The sequence below is a fragment of the Lactuca virosa genome, chromosome 4 (genome assembly GCF_052849685.1).
Source record: "Lactuca virosa cultivar CGN04683 chromosome 4, Lactuca_virosa_CGN04683_v6, whole genome shotgun sequence".
Classification (NCBI taxonomy): domain Eukaryota; kingdom Viridiplantae; phylum Streptophyta; class Magnoliopsida; order Asterales; family Asteraceae; genus Lactuca; species Lactuca virosa.
Window position 1 is genome coordinate 253735466 of NC_136429.1, and position 15661 is coordinate 253751126.

The 15661-nt window shown below is 34.8% G+C and overlaps 1 protein-coding gene across 1 annotated transcript; it reads left to right on the forward strand.

Moving 5' to 3' along the window:
• Window positions 1–2102: 2102 nt before the first annotated feature.
• Window positions 2103–2782, forward strand: LOC145168803 (mini zinc finger protein 2-like). The gene has a single exon (XM_079087488.1). It carries the CDS (start codon window positions 2300–2302, stop codon window positions 2570–2572), a length of 273 nt encoding a protein of 90 aa, XP_078943614.1. The 5' UTR covers window positions 2103–2299; the 3' UTR covers window positions 2573–2782.
• The last annotated feature ends 12879 nt before the right edge of the window (window positions 2783–15661 follow it).

Sequence of the window (15661 nt, forward strand, 5' to 3'; positions counted from 1 at the left end):
CTTTGTGATACTTGCATGGAAGACCAGGGTTTGGCCCCTAACATTTGTATGAAACACTAGGATTGGCCACTGGCATTTGGATGTAAAACCAGGGTTTGCCCTTTAACAATTGTATGGAAGACCATGATCTAGCCCCTGACACTTGTACAAGTAATCGCCATGATTTGGCGATGGAAGGGAGTAAGACTATGATTTGGCCCATAGCATCCTCTTGGGTTGAAATAGACCTGTCATGTTATGTATGGCATATGGTATTTTGGGGAACTCGGTAAGCTTTGTTCTTACGGTTTCGTGGTTAAAATATTTTAGGTACTTCTGGTTCCAAGGGGAAGAGTCTGGCATGATTTCATCGCATCCACAGGAGATTGCATACTTATGATTTTTGTTACCACTTTGATGTTATGGTGAAATACTTTTGATACTATCTCTACTTTTGAAAGTAATTAATGAATGTTTTGGTTGAATTAAAAACAAAACTTTATCTAGTATTTGTGCGACGTTACATTTATAGTAAATTAAAATCCCAAGTGTTTACAAAATTAAGGATGATAAAGTTTTCTAGTATTGGCTCGCGTGTTTTGGGGCCAGTATATGTTGATCTCTTTTGGATGTACTTTAGTATCTAACGATCACTTGACTGTATCTCTCTTATATGGTTAATCGATCGAGGCAGTAAAAGTTTTTCATGCTCTACTTATGATCACTTTAAAGTAAGGAAACACATTATTCGATATATGCAATGTACTCGATGAAATGGGGTCTTATTTTAACATCCTCATACATATTCCTATGTAAGGTATTAGGACTAATTTGACTACACATGCTAGACTAAGACTCACCGTTGTACTTATGTTTACTCCATCTTCCTTGACAACAACTTAATTTCTTGGAGAGTAAAAAAAGAGCTTATTGTGTCTCATTGAGCTATGAATCTTGATATCAAGGAATGGAAAACACTACTGCCAAGCGCGGGTGGGTCGCAAATCTCCTTCAAGTAAAAGAGGAAATGATACTGTTAATGTACATCTCTTTATTCTTTCTGTATATAATTTCCGTTCATTGTACATCTATTGTATTCTTGTATTGTAAATTTTGATGAAATACATTTCTTATCGTTAAAGTGATTTTCACTAATTAATCTTATAGATGCCACATGAAAGTGAATGTAGAGAGTTTGTTTTTCATTCCAGCACATCCTATCTACCGCTGAAAATCTACTACTTCTAACAAAATTTCCCTTAACTAGCATTTAAATCATATGACATTTACGAAATAAATTAGGTAATATATTTTTACTATAAATGAAAAACAAAGTATGTGATAAAATTAATGAGGATTCAAACATCTATTTTTTGGTAAAGCATCAACCAACTAAATGTTTTTATTCCCTGTTTGTGTGATTGAACAATCATGGCCAACATAATCATTTATGTATTACTGAATTTGTTCATTGGTCGTAAACATTTCGGTATATAGAGAGTATATTTTAGAGGCAAAAAGAGGCAAAGATGGACCCAAACTTAATAGAGCATGCATATTATTCACATCAAATCATATTCAAATTAGTGATGTGTGTGTTTTAAGTAAAAAAGAATAATATATTTAAGTAGGTGTACTATATGTTTTGATAAAATAAAATCGACTATAAATGTGTAAAAAGGGCTTTGATTGTGTGATTGAACACATAAATCTCAATAGGTCTATTCCTATTTTTGAACAACTGAATCATTAGGATTATATAATCTTGTTTTCATTGAAAAATAAAAATAAAAAATTAAACTCAAATATTTAAAAGAATAATATTTTAATCAAACCGTCAACTTAAAATAGTGGTTTAAGTAAGCCGGAATATTAAACTTTTCTAGTGGGATGATAATGCCATGTCTAATCACTTTGTAGTCAAAATATTAGGTAGAAATGGATCGACCAAACATATTGTAATTTTGTATGTGGTCAATTTATTGACGCAATAACTGGATTTTGTTTTGGGATATCGTGTCAATCCATTACTGGCCACTCAAGAAAGTAACCTAGATGCCTCAAGATCACTCTTTGCCCTATTTAAATAACCGCTAAAGCAAAAGAAATCAGAAGACATCACATAGTGCTTCAGTAATGCACATTCATGGCATAATTCTTTTTTCCCCAAGTGGGAAATTCATTTTGTCTAAAATCCAAGTATATAATGGCATGTATACAAGCCCTAGGGTTTGATTCATAGCTACACACTTCAAAAATCTCTCTCTTCCTCTAATAAGGTTTAATTCAGATAGAGGAGAGAGGGGGTTAAACTGGAGCAATGAAGAAACGTCAAGTGGTGGTTAAGAAGAGTAATTCTAATAGAACTTCAAGTGCATCCATGATTCAGAGAATTCGTTATGGAGAGTGCCAGAAGAATCACGCGGCAAACATCGGAGGGTATGCTGTCGATGGCTGCAGGGAGTTCATGGCAAGTGGAGAAGAAGGCACAACAGCTGCCCTTGTGTGTGCCGCCTGTGGCTGCCACCGGAGCTTCCACCGGAGAGAAGTCGATGAAGTTGTGTATGAAGGTTCATCAACATCCGAAATCTAATGGGGGGCCTGTAAGTGGTCTATAAAGAGGGGCTGCTGGGGGTTGATATGAAAACATTTTAAACACTCACAAATGTACGAGTATCATACATATCTTTTCTATAGGTTTTCAAATATCTGCTTGTATTGATTATATTAATTACTTTTTCTGTACAAAATTAATTGACTGCTCTTGTCATCAGAGTTATACAGTGATTCTAAACAGCAAAAATTGTCTCCTACTTTTTGTTTTTTCCCATAATAGAGTTTATCCGCTGTCTACTGATTTGTTCCTGGTAATCAATCATAGTAACATCCGAAAATACAGTTAGACATGACCAGTAACATGTCCTTAGCTAAAGCAAGCTAATCTGTACATAACAGACTAGAAGAGTTTATGCAATACTAAAGTAGCTAGGGTTTGATGACCCAGTTAAGATGGTCTTGGCTAATATATACATACTTGGACCATGTGCATATTATCAAGTAGCTCTGAATTAAAAAAAGAAAAAAGAAACAGATTCCCATGAAGATGAGAGCTGGGTGGATAATAAAATATACAAGTATGCATGCATTATTTGTAGAATTAAAAAGAATGAATAGATGGACTTGGAAGTCACATGGATACAGCAAACAAGCCTCCAGCTTTACAGCTTCAATCTTCAGCACTTTCACGGATGGATCTTGTCCCCTATTCGAAATTACAAACTGCTATGGTCTGCCAAATGTGTATTTTAAAAGTCTATGCTCCCTTTTATTTAATCTACAGAAGCAACACAAAGTCAAATGCTTTAATATATTAATTCTTATTTTTTATTGAACAATTGTGACGTATCCTTCAGTTGTCTTGGGATTTAATTGCTTTTTTTTTCCAGAATTTGGAGGAATTAAGTTTTAGCAATAGCGATGTACGATGAATTAGGAATAAAACTTGAATTAAGCTATCTATCTCTTATAAAAGACGCATTTCAAATGAATGTGGTTGAAGATAAATCATCTATGTTAAACCATATTAATTTAAAACTTCCCAACTCTTTATATTACAGAAACAGCCATAGCAAAAGCTTTGTGATTCTTAGAGACTTTATCATACGATAAAACAGAATCCAAAGAGTATGGTGTAGAAGAATGAGACACTATGTTGCAATGATAATTACGTAAATATGAAGGAGGTTGATGATTTCTTTGAGATCTTCTTAATTCTCCTGTTTGTTCAGAATTCAGATCTGAATGTGTAGCTTGAACAGGTGTTGGTATTGGATCAGGAATAGAATGAGGAATGTGTTTATTAAATGGCATAGGCAAGACAATGTTAGAAAAAGGATCTGAAGGTGCTGTTAAGAAGTTTTTGTCTTGAAATGGATAAATGGATTCATGAAATATAACATCCCTTGAACAAAAGGTTTGATTTGTTTCAAGATCAAGAAGTTTATAAGCTTTCATATTGGGTGGATATCCCAAAAATATGCAAGCTTTAGCTCTGGGAGTAAACTTTTTTCTTTGATTTGGCAAAGTTGAAGCATAGGCCAAGCATCCAAAGATTCGAATATGTTTATAATTTGGAACTTCACCATATAACAATTCATATGGTGTTTTGAATTCAAGAATTTTTGATGGAATTCGATTGATCAGATAAGCTGCAGTCAGAATTGAATCACCCCAGTAGCAAATCGGAATTTGTGATTGAAACATTAATGATCTAGCTACATTCCACAGATGTTGATGTTTCCTTTCCACAACTGAGTTTTGTTGTGGTTTTCGAACACATGATTTTTGATGTATAATTCCCTTTTCATCAAAAAAAATCTTTGAATTCTAATTCTTTAGCATTATCTGATCTAAAACATTTGATATTCTTGTTGAACTGAGTTTGGACAAAAGCATAAAACTTTGGAATAATACTTTTGATATCAGAATTTTGTTTCAACAAGTATATCCATGTATATCGACTGTGATCATCAACAATTGTGGCAAAATATCTTTGTCCATTATTGGTTTGATCTTGATAAGGACCCCATATATCACAATGAATAATCGCAAAAGATTCATCAGATATATTGTTAAAAGATTGAAATGGAAGCTGCTTTTGTTTTGCCAAAGGGCAAATTGGACAATGTTGTTTACAATCACTATGAGTAATAGAAACATCCAAAAAAGTCTTAATAGGAACAAGACAATTATTAGATGGATGTCCTAATCTCTTATGCCACAAATCTAAAGAAACAATATTGATTCTTGAATCTAAATCTGAATTACAAACTTGTTGTCCGTTGTTGTTGATGACATACAAATCTTGAATATTGTCATCTTTGCCAATCCTCTTCTTGTGATGAACATCCTGAATATATGCATTGTGACATGTGAATTGAACAATTAGATGCTGAGATCTTGTAAGAGCACTAACTGATATCAAATTCAAATCAAACTCAGGAACATAGAGAACATCCTTTAATATGAACAAGAAATCAATCTTGATATCTCCAATCATATGAACAGGTAGAGTTACTTTATTTGGAAGAGTAACCGTATGATTAAAAACCATTCTCTTGTTCATAAACAAATTAATATCATGACACACATGTTGAGATGCCCCTGAATCTAATATCCACATATGAGAACCCAATCCGTTTTTAATAGTAAGAGAATAACACTTACCTGTTGAAGTATTCTTATTTGGATTGACAGAAATCATGTGGTTTGACAGGGCTGACATCACTTGTTGGCATTGTGCTGAAGAAAATCCTCGAAACATGTTGCTAAGTTCATCAGTTATTGGAGAATTCATATCATCATTCATCACAGCAGCAGCAACATGATTAGTTTTTGATTTAGGTTTATAACCTGGAGGGTAATCATGTAATTTGTAGCACTTATCAATCGTGTGTTCTTGAAACTTACAGTGAGAACAATAAGGTCTGTCTTTGTTATTTTGATACTTTTTGGCTTGATTCTGACCAGCATTAGAGTTGTTGACATTCCTGTTAGAATTAACACGGGTAGATTTGGCAAGAAATGCCAAAGAATTTTGATTGTTTGAAAGCATCTTCTGTTTTTCTTCTTGAACTACCAGTGAGAAAACACGATTGATTGCTGGTAATGGATCCATCAACAAGATTTGACCTCTTGTTTGAGCAAAGGATTCATTCAATCCCATAAGAAAATTCATAATTTGTTCAGATTGAAAATATTTTTCAATTTCCTTGACTCCACCACAATCGCATTTTCCACAAGAACATCTTGGTCTGAAATTCTCGAGTTCTTCGGTTAGAGATTTCAGTTTAGTAAAATAAACTCCAACAGCATCTTGATTTTGATTGAGATTCATGATTTCACGACGAATCTGAAAAATACAAGGACCATTACTCTGTTCATATCGATCTTTGAGATCATTCCATATATCCTTTGCAGAATCAGCAAACATGATACTAGTAGATATCTCTTTAGAAACAGAGTTCAAAATCCATGAGATAACAAGCTTATTGTTCCTCATCCATGAATCACGATTAATAGCTTCAGTCAACGGTGGTTCAGGTAACGATCCATCAACAAATCCAACTTTGTTTTTCACAGAAAGAGCAATCAACATAGATCTGCTCCAAGAAGGATAATTCTCACCAATTAAAGGTTGAGAAACAAGAATACATCTAGGATTGTCTGAATGATGCATGTAGTATGGAGACATACGATCGTCGATTGGAGATGAACTCGAATTCGAATTATTAGCAGCCATTGTAAAGAAAATATAATGATAATCACAAGAGCAATTTGTGATTTGATCGGAAATGAAAAACGCAACGATTCACAAGAACAATTTGTGAATCTGAAATCGCCAAAAGAAAATTAGTAATTCACAAGAAACAATTTGTGAATGAAGAACAGGAAAGAACGAACATGAACAAAAAGAGAAACGGAAGCTATCGTTTCTGCTCTGATACCATATTACAAATTGAAAGATTGGAAATCAATCAGTTGAATTGAAACTGAATCTAAATCAGTACATATACAAAAGAGAGAGGAAGGAAAACTAACTGAACTACTAACACCTCAACTGTCTAACTAACTAACTAACATAATATTTACAAACTGACCCTTCCTCTATGTTTAAATTACAAATATAACCTCTAATACTTTACCTTATGCTACTTAATGATTATTTAATTGAAAATTTTCTTGTACATAAGATGCATTTGGTTGTCTTCTTTTTTTGTTTTCGTTATCTATATTGCACAAGAATAAAGAAGCTTAAAGTAAGTTTGTTTTCTTATATCTTTTTCCTTTATATTTTGTTTAAATTTCATTTAAAGTTTATTGTCTACATGAGCCAATCTAACCGTTTTTGGTATTTATAGATGATGAAGAATTGTATCAAAGTTGTACATTATAGGCAAAAGAAAAAAGTGTTGTTACTTTTGATATGTTATGTGTTGAGAGTAATAAAGAATTTTAGTGTATGTTTGTTTTCTTCTTTCCACATCTTATTTCCTTCTATTTTGTTTAAATTTCATTTAAGGTTTATTGTCTACATGAGTCAATCCAACCGTTTTTGGTATTTATAGATTATTAAGAATTGTGTCAAAGTTGTACATTATAGGCAAAAGAAAAATTGTTGTCAATTTTGATGTTTTATGTGTTGAAAGTGTGTTGTCAATAATAGGTAAAGGTTGTGTATTTAACGATAGAGATATTGACACCGTAGCACAACGAAGTTTTGTGTTTGTCTCGGATTGACCATTCATTTTTTTTTGTTTTTTTTGCGTAATAAGCCATTGAAGGTACGTTTTACCTGTCAAATAAGTCATTATGTTAAAAACTAACTGGAAACCAAGTTAACCTACATAGTTGGCATAGTGATGTGGTAACAAATAAGACATGTCATACAGACGTGGCCATCATTTAACAAATAGAAAATGATAACGTTGACAGCAAAGCAATCTCCTTTCTAATTCTATCACAAAAAGTTTGTTTCGGGCAAGGATTTAATCCTTACTTTCTTCAACAATAGATGGCTTATTTCTATGGCGGCAATGTGGATTCATTTGTGCTTCGGCATCGATTACTTGTTCGGAAGTATGTCTCTAGTTATAAAAAGTTCAATGAATTATAATCAGAAGCAGGTTGCAATGTTAGGCTTTGCTAAGGATCTCGATGATAGTGTTGGGTTAGTTATTTGGATAAATTCATCTGTCGTATATCATTAAACAAATGGGTATAACTACGTTACTAGAGAAGAGGCCATAACCAAATGGGTTGTACCCTAGCCAACTATATTAAATACAAGAATACAAATATATAAAAAATATAACCCGCTAACAGCCCCCCACAATGAGAATGGGAGAGGACTCCCGGGCATTCAAGCTCGACCGAGAATCAAGAAATAGCAGCGAAGGTAAACTCTTCGTGAATATGTCGGCATATTGAGAGGAAGAGGGTACATAAAGCACACGAATATGACCTATAGCGACCTTGTCTCGAACAAAATGAAGATCAATTTCAACATGTTTTGTCTATTGATGTTGAATCGTATTAGCAGACATGTATATATCGATGACATTATCGCAATAAACAATGGTGTCCTTGTGAGGAGAGTAGTGAATCTCAAGCAAAAGGTTACGTATCCAACATGTCTCAGCAACTGCATTAGCGACACTGAGATATTCAGCTTCGGCACTCGAACGTGACATCGTGTTTTGTCGTTTAGAAGACCTAGACAAAAGATTGTGACGCAAAAAAACACAATATCCAGACATGGAGCACCTAGTGAGTGGGCACCCTTCCCAGTCAGCATCATAGTAGGAAATGAGATCACGATTTGGAGATGAGAATATTTGAACACCATGATCAATAGTACCCCTGAGATAACTCAAAATTCGCTTAATAGCGAGAAAGTAAGGCTCGCGAGGATCATGCATGTAGAAGCAAATCTGTTGAACAACATAAGTGATGTCGGGTCTGGTAAATGTGAGATACTGCAGACCACCAGCTAAACTACAATATAAAGTAGGATCCGGAACAGTAGGGCCAAATCCATCTAGTTTGGCAGACAGATCTGTCGGGGTGCTAGCCGGTTTACAATTAAGCATATAGGCACGATCAAGAATCTCGGTTGCATACTTGTGTTGAGACAAAAACAGACCTGCAGAAGATCGAGTTGCCGAAATATCAAGAAAGTAGTCAAGATCTCCAAGGTCTTTCATTGCAAACTCAACACTTAACAATGAGGTGATATGAGTCAGCAGTTGAGTAGAAGTACCAGTGAGAATAATGCCATCCACATATAAAAGAATATATGTCATTGCATATGTACTGTCTCATGAAGATGCCCATGAAGAAAAGCATTATTAACATCCAGCTGTCCAATAGGCCACTGATGGGTAATGTAAATACTGAGAACGGTGTGGATAGTGGTTGGCTTAACAATAGGACTAAACGTCTTATCATAGTCTATATCGGGTCTCTGACTGCGCCCATTAGCAACCATACAGGCTTTGTATCTAGAAAGAGTGCCATATGAATTAAGCGTTTTCTTAAATATCCAAATACAATTAATTATATTAGCATGAGTTGGTCGCGGCACAAGTACCCAAGTTTTGTTTTTTATAAGAGCAGTATATTCTTCTGTTATTGCGTGAAGCCAACTAGGATCTTTAAACGCATGTAAATAACTTTTAGGTACAGAAGGAGAGGAATCGACAAGAAGGTTAAGTTTTCTATTTGGTTTGAAAATACCGAATTTCGAACGAGTAAGCATAGGGTGTTGCAAATGACTTTGGGTGTCACTAGGATAAATAGTGGAAGAGTCAGGAGAAACAATCGGATGACTATTGTTGAGACTGTTTAGACTGACAGGAGATGATGTAGTGGGGGTCAACAAGGATGTGTTGGATGGATTAGGAGAACTCGATGGGTTATTGGTAGATGGAGTATTGGATCTCGGAGTACAGGGAGCCGGGGATGAGGTAACGGACATAATTTGCGAGGGAAAAATGGTCTCGAGAGGAGATCCACCTGCATGAGGAGATGGAATAGATAAAGGGTTGTCTGTCTCCATATTTTCTAGAAAAGAATATGATGGAGCAATATCTGGTGTCATTGATCCAAAAGGAAAGACAGTTTCATTAAAGACCAAATGGCAAGAGATAATGACTTGATTTGTGTCAAGATTGAGACAATGGTACCCTTTATAATTGTTGGGGTATTCTAGAATAATGCATCGTGTAACACTTTGATTTTTTTATGATCCTTAGAGTAGTACGCAGGGCGTACCACATGGTACGCTTAGCGTAGTAAGGTGATGATGGTCGTGGATGCGAGGCCTCGTATGTTGGGCGTACGAGGGTTACTCTTAGCGTACTCAGAGATTAATAAACCCTGATTTTAGGGTGTTGCACCCTATATAAAGACATTAAGTCCCCAGGGATGGCCTCTTTACCAACCTCCATTGCCCTAAAACACTAACCTAAATGAAAGCTTACCAACTCAGCTTAGCCCAACCTAAATGAACTTGGCCCATCACACACATATATCTTAGAGTCCATATTTAATTAGTTCCTTTTGATCACTTAATTAATTATAAATTAATTCTTGATCAATACTAATTAAATAATATGATTATATATTAATATATTAGAACTTATAATATATTAATATAAATCACTAGTATCCTTTTTCCTCATCTTGTCTATCCAATTGTCCCGATGCCATGCAACCCAAATGGACCATGCCGGATCGGGTCAAGTCTTACCAATTATAGTTATGGACTTAGACATTAATCCAACAGTCTCCCACTTGGAAAAGTCTAAAACTATTATTGAGTATGACTTCAAACCCCGACTAGCAATCGTAGCTCTCAAAAGCTTCTGTCGAACTCTGACCTTGCCGATGAACTCTGACCTTTGTCAATAACTTGTCCATTAGATAAGGGATCATATATTCCTCCATTCTAGATATCATATGGACTGAGAGATGGATTATCAATCATTCTCTCTATCCATTTGTTGTTTCCCGATTTCCGATTTATGAAGACTGACTGATTGAACAAATTAAATCAGTCCTGGCTTGGCCAAGCACTCACATGTGTCATCGCTAAATCACCGAGGGGCCCACAGATATCTCTTTTATCCCGAAGGTAAAAGGAATGGATAAACTTCGACTCATATGGCTTGTTCTACTACATGTTGAATCATACACAAAGGCACGTTTATAACATCGATTTACCAATGCGTTTTCGTGCAATCAATGTATAACCAACTCATAGTAACAACTCATATCTCTAGGTTTTAAGAATATAAGATATTATCGTCTCATGGTCACTCGTGATAAAATCCATGAAGTGATTCAAATGAGGGTGGGTTGAATCCAATACTCAGAACTTATGAGCACTCATGAGTGTTGTAGCACCGCTTTGTCCAACATCTTAGACCTCTACAAGCCAACCCATGACAATCTTGATTCATATCTACTTCCAACTTATGACCGACTGTGGATAGTTTGAATAACTTAGTCATTCAGGAAGAATGACCTAGTTTATTCTGGAAGTCAAAACATGCAAAATGAAACACAAGAATAAATGAATCAAATATGGTATCAAACCCTATGAATATAAATAGACCACTTTTATTTATCACCATACTGATTACTCATTATTTCATTGTTTCAGTTTTATCAACTTTATACCTGACTTAAAAACACTAGTTGTCCCATGCTCCAAGCATGTACACTATGTTTTTCTAAACAATAGCTTTGCCATACACCAAGTATGCACTCTATGTTTGTCTATGATCCTTAATTTGTGAAATAAACCAATTGAACATAATTTCAATGATTCTAATTTCACACTCCCAAATCCTTATCGAAAAATGTGAGAATTTCAAATTCCTGTCATTTATCGAAATCTGTTTAGATTTTAAACTTATATGCACTGACCCTCCTATAATGAATATGTACAAAGTCACAAAGACTTGTCAACAGTCATTATAAGGTATTCCAATGGAGATCAACTCCATGGAAACTAAGTCTCATATTCAAAGTACATTGCTTTGGACATGCTTCTTGCATTAAGTTTTCTAATCTTACACAGATAACTTCCACCTATGGAGACAACTCCATATTCTCATTTTGACTATCACTTCTGAACAGGAGATGCCTCTTTTCAGAATATGTCAATATGCTCCTTCCAAAATTAGCACTATACTTCCAACTGTCCCTGAGCAACCAATCTTTGGTAAACCTCAGATTGTCCTCGACAATTGCTTAATCATTTTAGTCATATCCAATTCTATACCTTTTCCCTTCTTAATGCCTCTGGGCATTTGGAAAAATTCAGAAATGACAAATATTATAACATATGCAATCGATCCTGTACCCAAAGCAAATGGTACACGATTCATGATGTCTCACATAAAGACACGATTCTAGACCAGTCTTTTGCTACAATATTTTTATTTGCCATGTTTTAAAAATTTGACTATGAAGAGGGATGCCGTAATCATAATTAAATTTTGAGAACGCAATATATAGAATTTCCTTAAGTTGAACCAATCCAACATGAAATTCATATATATATATTCTTGACTAAAGATGATTAAGGTCTCAATCTAAGCCTTTAGAACTGAAATGAAGTATATCATCTCCCTTAATTATAGCAAAACAACTTTTTCAATCCCTGCAGCCTCACGAATTGTAACTTTTGTTTTCTATAATTAACAATGCTAACTTGAAACACTAACAATAATTATCATGCTCCCACTAACATGATGATTATTAGCATAACACTTATGCTCCCACTAGCTTTGACATGTACTCAGAAATCAGCTGGACTTATAGAAATCAATACTTTATTGACTTTCTTACCAAAGTTCAGATTTCTGATACGAGATGCTTTGATAAAACTTTATCAAAATCATACACCTTTCCTTAGATAGCATGCATGTGTGTCTAAACAATTTCATAAGTATGAAAAGGGATGCCGTAATTATAGTCTCAATTGTTTAGACCTTTTGCCATCTACTTGGTGGAAGGGTTTCCTCACCATCATTTTCATGAATCGGAGAGAAACCTTATGACCCTTAGATTTTATGGTGTATGTGTTCTTATCCATGTGAATCGTCAAAACCATAGTCACAAGACAAGGATAATGACAAATCCAAACTCATATGGACTGAACTTATGCAATCTTAACTTCTTGCCACCTGGCAGTACAGGGCCTGCCATTGCTTCCAAGTTGTTATGCAACCAATTGGGAACTTTCAGAACTCCTATGCAAAGCCAACTTTAACTGGAATGGGCACAGAATATGTCAACACGATAGGTTATAAACCTCAAGTCGTGTGCTAGTGAAGAACCTCAGGTTTTATTCTTGATTAGTTCTTGAAATTCTTTTTAGGATCTTTAAGACTCCCACTGTCCTCTTGACATATAAGACTATCTTGCCAAATATTCAAGAGATAGTGCGAATTCTTTATCAAGACAAACACTTCACACAATTGGCCTTAGTTGGTCTTTGTTTTATCCAAAACATCACAAATGACCAATTTCAAATGTACAAGAGTAGGACACTTTTACTCTTACATTTGACAAGTGTTTTAAACCTTTCTTTAAGATATGTCACTCAAGTTACAATCTTGGAGTATGACTCTAAGAATTGTTTTGGAACGAAGTATAACTCTTCTTCCTGATCTAACCATTTCAACAATTCATTACTCCTCTTCTTAGTCATAAGAATGCACTAAGATGACCTTTAGAGGACTAATTATGATATGATTTCTAAATCATTAAGATGATCACAAACATGATACTAAAGTACTCTCCCATATTTTCAGATTTAAGAAACTTTTATCTTTCTGCCTAATTTGATTCTTCCTATTCGTTCTGCCATACATTGAGACTTTTCCAATGTTTAAGAATTATACTTAAACTTGTAAGTATAACCATATTTACTAAACTTTAGTAAATCAAATAGTCTTAACGAGCTTTGTGGTGGACATGACCAGTGCACAAGAATGTGTACTCGATCCCTTTAGTCCTTCACTTGACTCACACATCCATGTGAACAAGTAATTAGTATTGATTTTCTAATGCTTGAAAGTTCTCATTCATCATACTATTCAACTTGCATGATTCCAAGTTTTGGTCCAATTGAAACTTGGGCGATGAGGAACTTTCCTGATTTGGTAAATTTAGACACTACCACAAATGAAAGAATCAAATCCATTTTCCAATATTGCTGTCAGTGAAATCATATAAGCAACAATTTTCCACAAATGTCATTGTAAGGATACTTCAAATAAATAAAATTAAACAATTTTCTTTTATTTTAAAACTTTGCGGAAAAACTTATCCTTACAATCCACATGGAAAATTGTTGTTATCTATTCCTTAGCAATATACCATAACTTCTTAAGCAACTGCTCAAAATTCTGATGCGATCGAAATCCACCTTCGTGATCAGAATCAACATATACTTCCTTTAAGATTTCTCTCTATTCTTTGATTCTTAAAACATGAACATGTGACCCAGTCACATCATGTAATGAGGATCTCAGAATAGAACTTAACAGATTTAGATAATGGGCTCTACCTGATGTAGAGTCAAACTTATTGACTTTATCATCGTTAGGTAAATTTGGCAGCTTTGCAATCAACGCCCCTTCCTTTGAAAAAATAAACATATGGACCCTTTGGTAATGGGACTATCTCAGACTTAGCCTTTCTCTTTACATTTGGTCAACCGGGTTGACTATGGCTAATCCCTTTCCATTGGGAAGAGAATGCTTTTTCTGAATTTCTAGTGTCACCATTGTCACTGTCCATAAAGTTTTTGGGAAGTTGATCTTCTAATCAAATTTGATTTACTATCGTTCCAAATCATTGCTGATTCAGCAGCACCAAGAAAATAGATATGATCATCAAGGTTCATGTCATAGTCTGTTTCATAGTAGTCCCAAAGGAACTTACTATGTGACTTAGAAAGTGATTGAACACCCAACTCTCCTGACTTGTCAATATGTGACTTCATCTCTAAGATGTGATCACACATAGACCTTTCTTGCCAGGGCTTGAGTTACCTTGAACTTTTGGGTTAGGGAGAATAATTGGAGGACGTGGAGGAAGTAAAGTTCCAAGAGATTTGGGAAGATCATAGATGTCTGAACTAGACATCTTTTGGGAGATATTCAAGATAGTTGATCTAAAGTCCTTAATATAACACCCAATATGAAATATTAAGGCTAGGATCCAACCACCTATTTATAACTGGAAGAGGGATGTCGTAATCCGAGTTATAAAATAGTTGAAGGTAGGTAAATGACGATTTACCAATTTCCACCATGAAAATGAAATAATTTAATTACGTTTTTACTTGGATTTGAAACTCCTAGATCTTTTGAGATTCATTGAACTTTTCAATGGCATGTTTCAATCTGGAGTGTGCCCTTCAGGTTTTGTGACTGGGATGCCGAGGATCACAAAACAAGGTGTGAAGTAACCATGCAAATATACTTGGTACCCTTAATATTTACCCCTCAATCGATGTGCCGGTTAACCACACGAGCTCCACCAATACTATGATAAATATTAAGTTACCCTTTGCCTACTTTGTTAAATCTAGGTTAGTGTGCCGGTTAACCACACACGCTCCACTAACGGTTTAAACAAAGTGCAAAGTGTAATTTCATGGATTAGCACCTTATTCACATTTTCCTAAGTAACTAAGATTGGGAATTAATAAAAGGTTTACTTACTTAGTATTTATCATTAATACTTTTAATGAAGGGAGAATTATAGTCCCTGTCCTACCTGTTCGGCTAACGACCCTCCACCAGTCAAGGAAGCGGTGGGTGAGAGTGGACACCCATTAAGCTGCCATTTTATAGGCAACAACCTTATACCCCCCTTGTAGACCGGCTTCGTTAATGAGGCCTACTAATGGTAAGACTGACTTGCTCTTATACACATATATATAATATTAACTTATAATATTATAAAGTATAAGGGTTGAATTTTAACTTTTAAAATTCTAAGGGCTTAACTTGGAACTAAAGTATTCATTAGAGAAAACTTTTCAAATTCCAAAACTTGAGGGCAAGTTTTAAACCTATTCAAAACTCTTGGATTT

Excerpts from the sequence above, each read along its gene's own strand:
- LOC145168803 (XM_079087488.1), top strand. The coding sequence starts at position 2,300 with ATGAAGAAACGTCAAGTGGTGGTTAAGAAGAGTAATTCTAATAGAACT.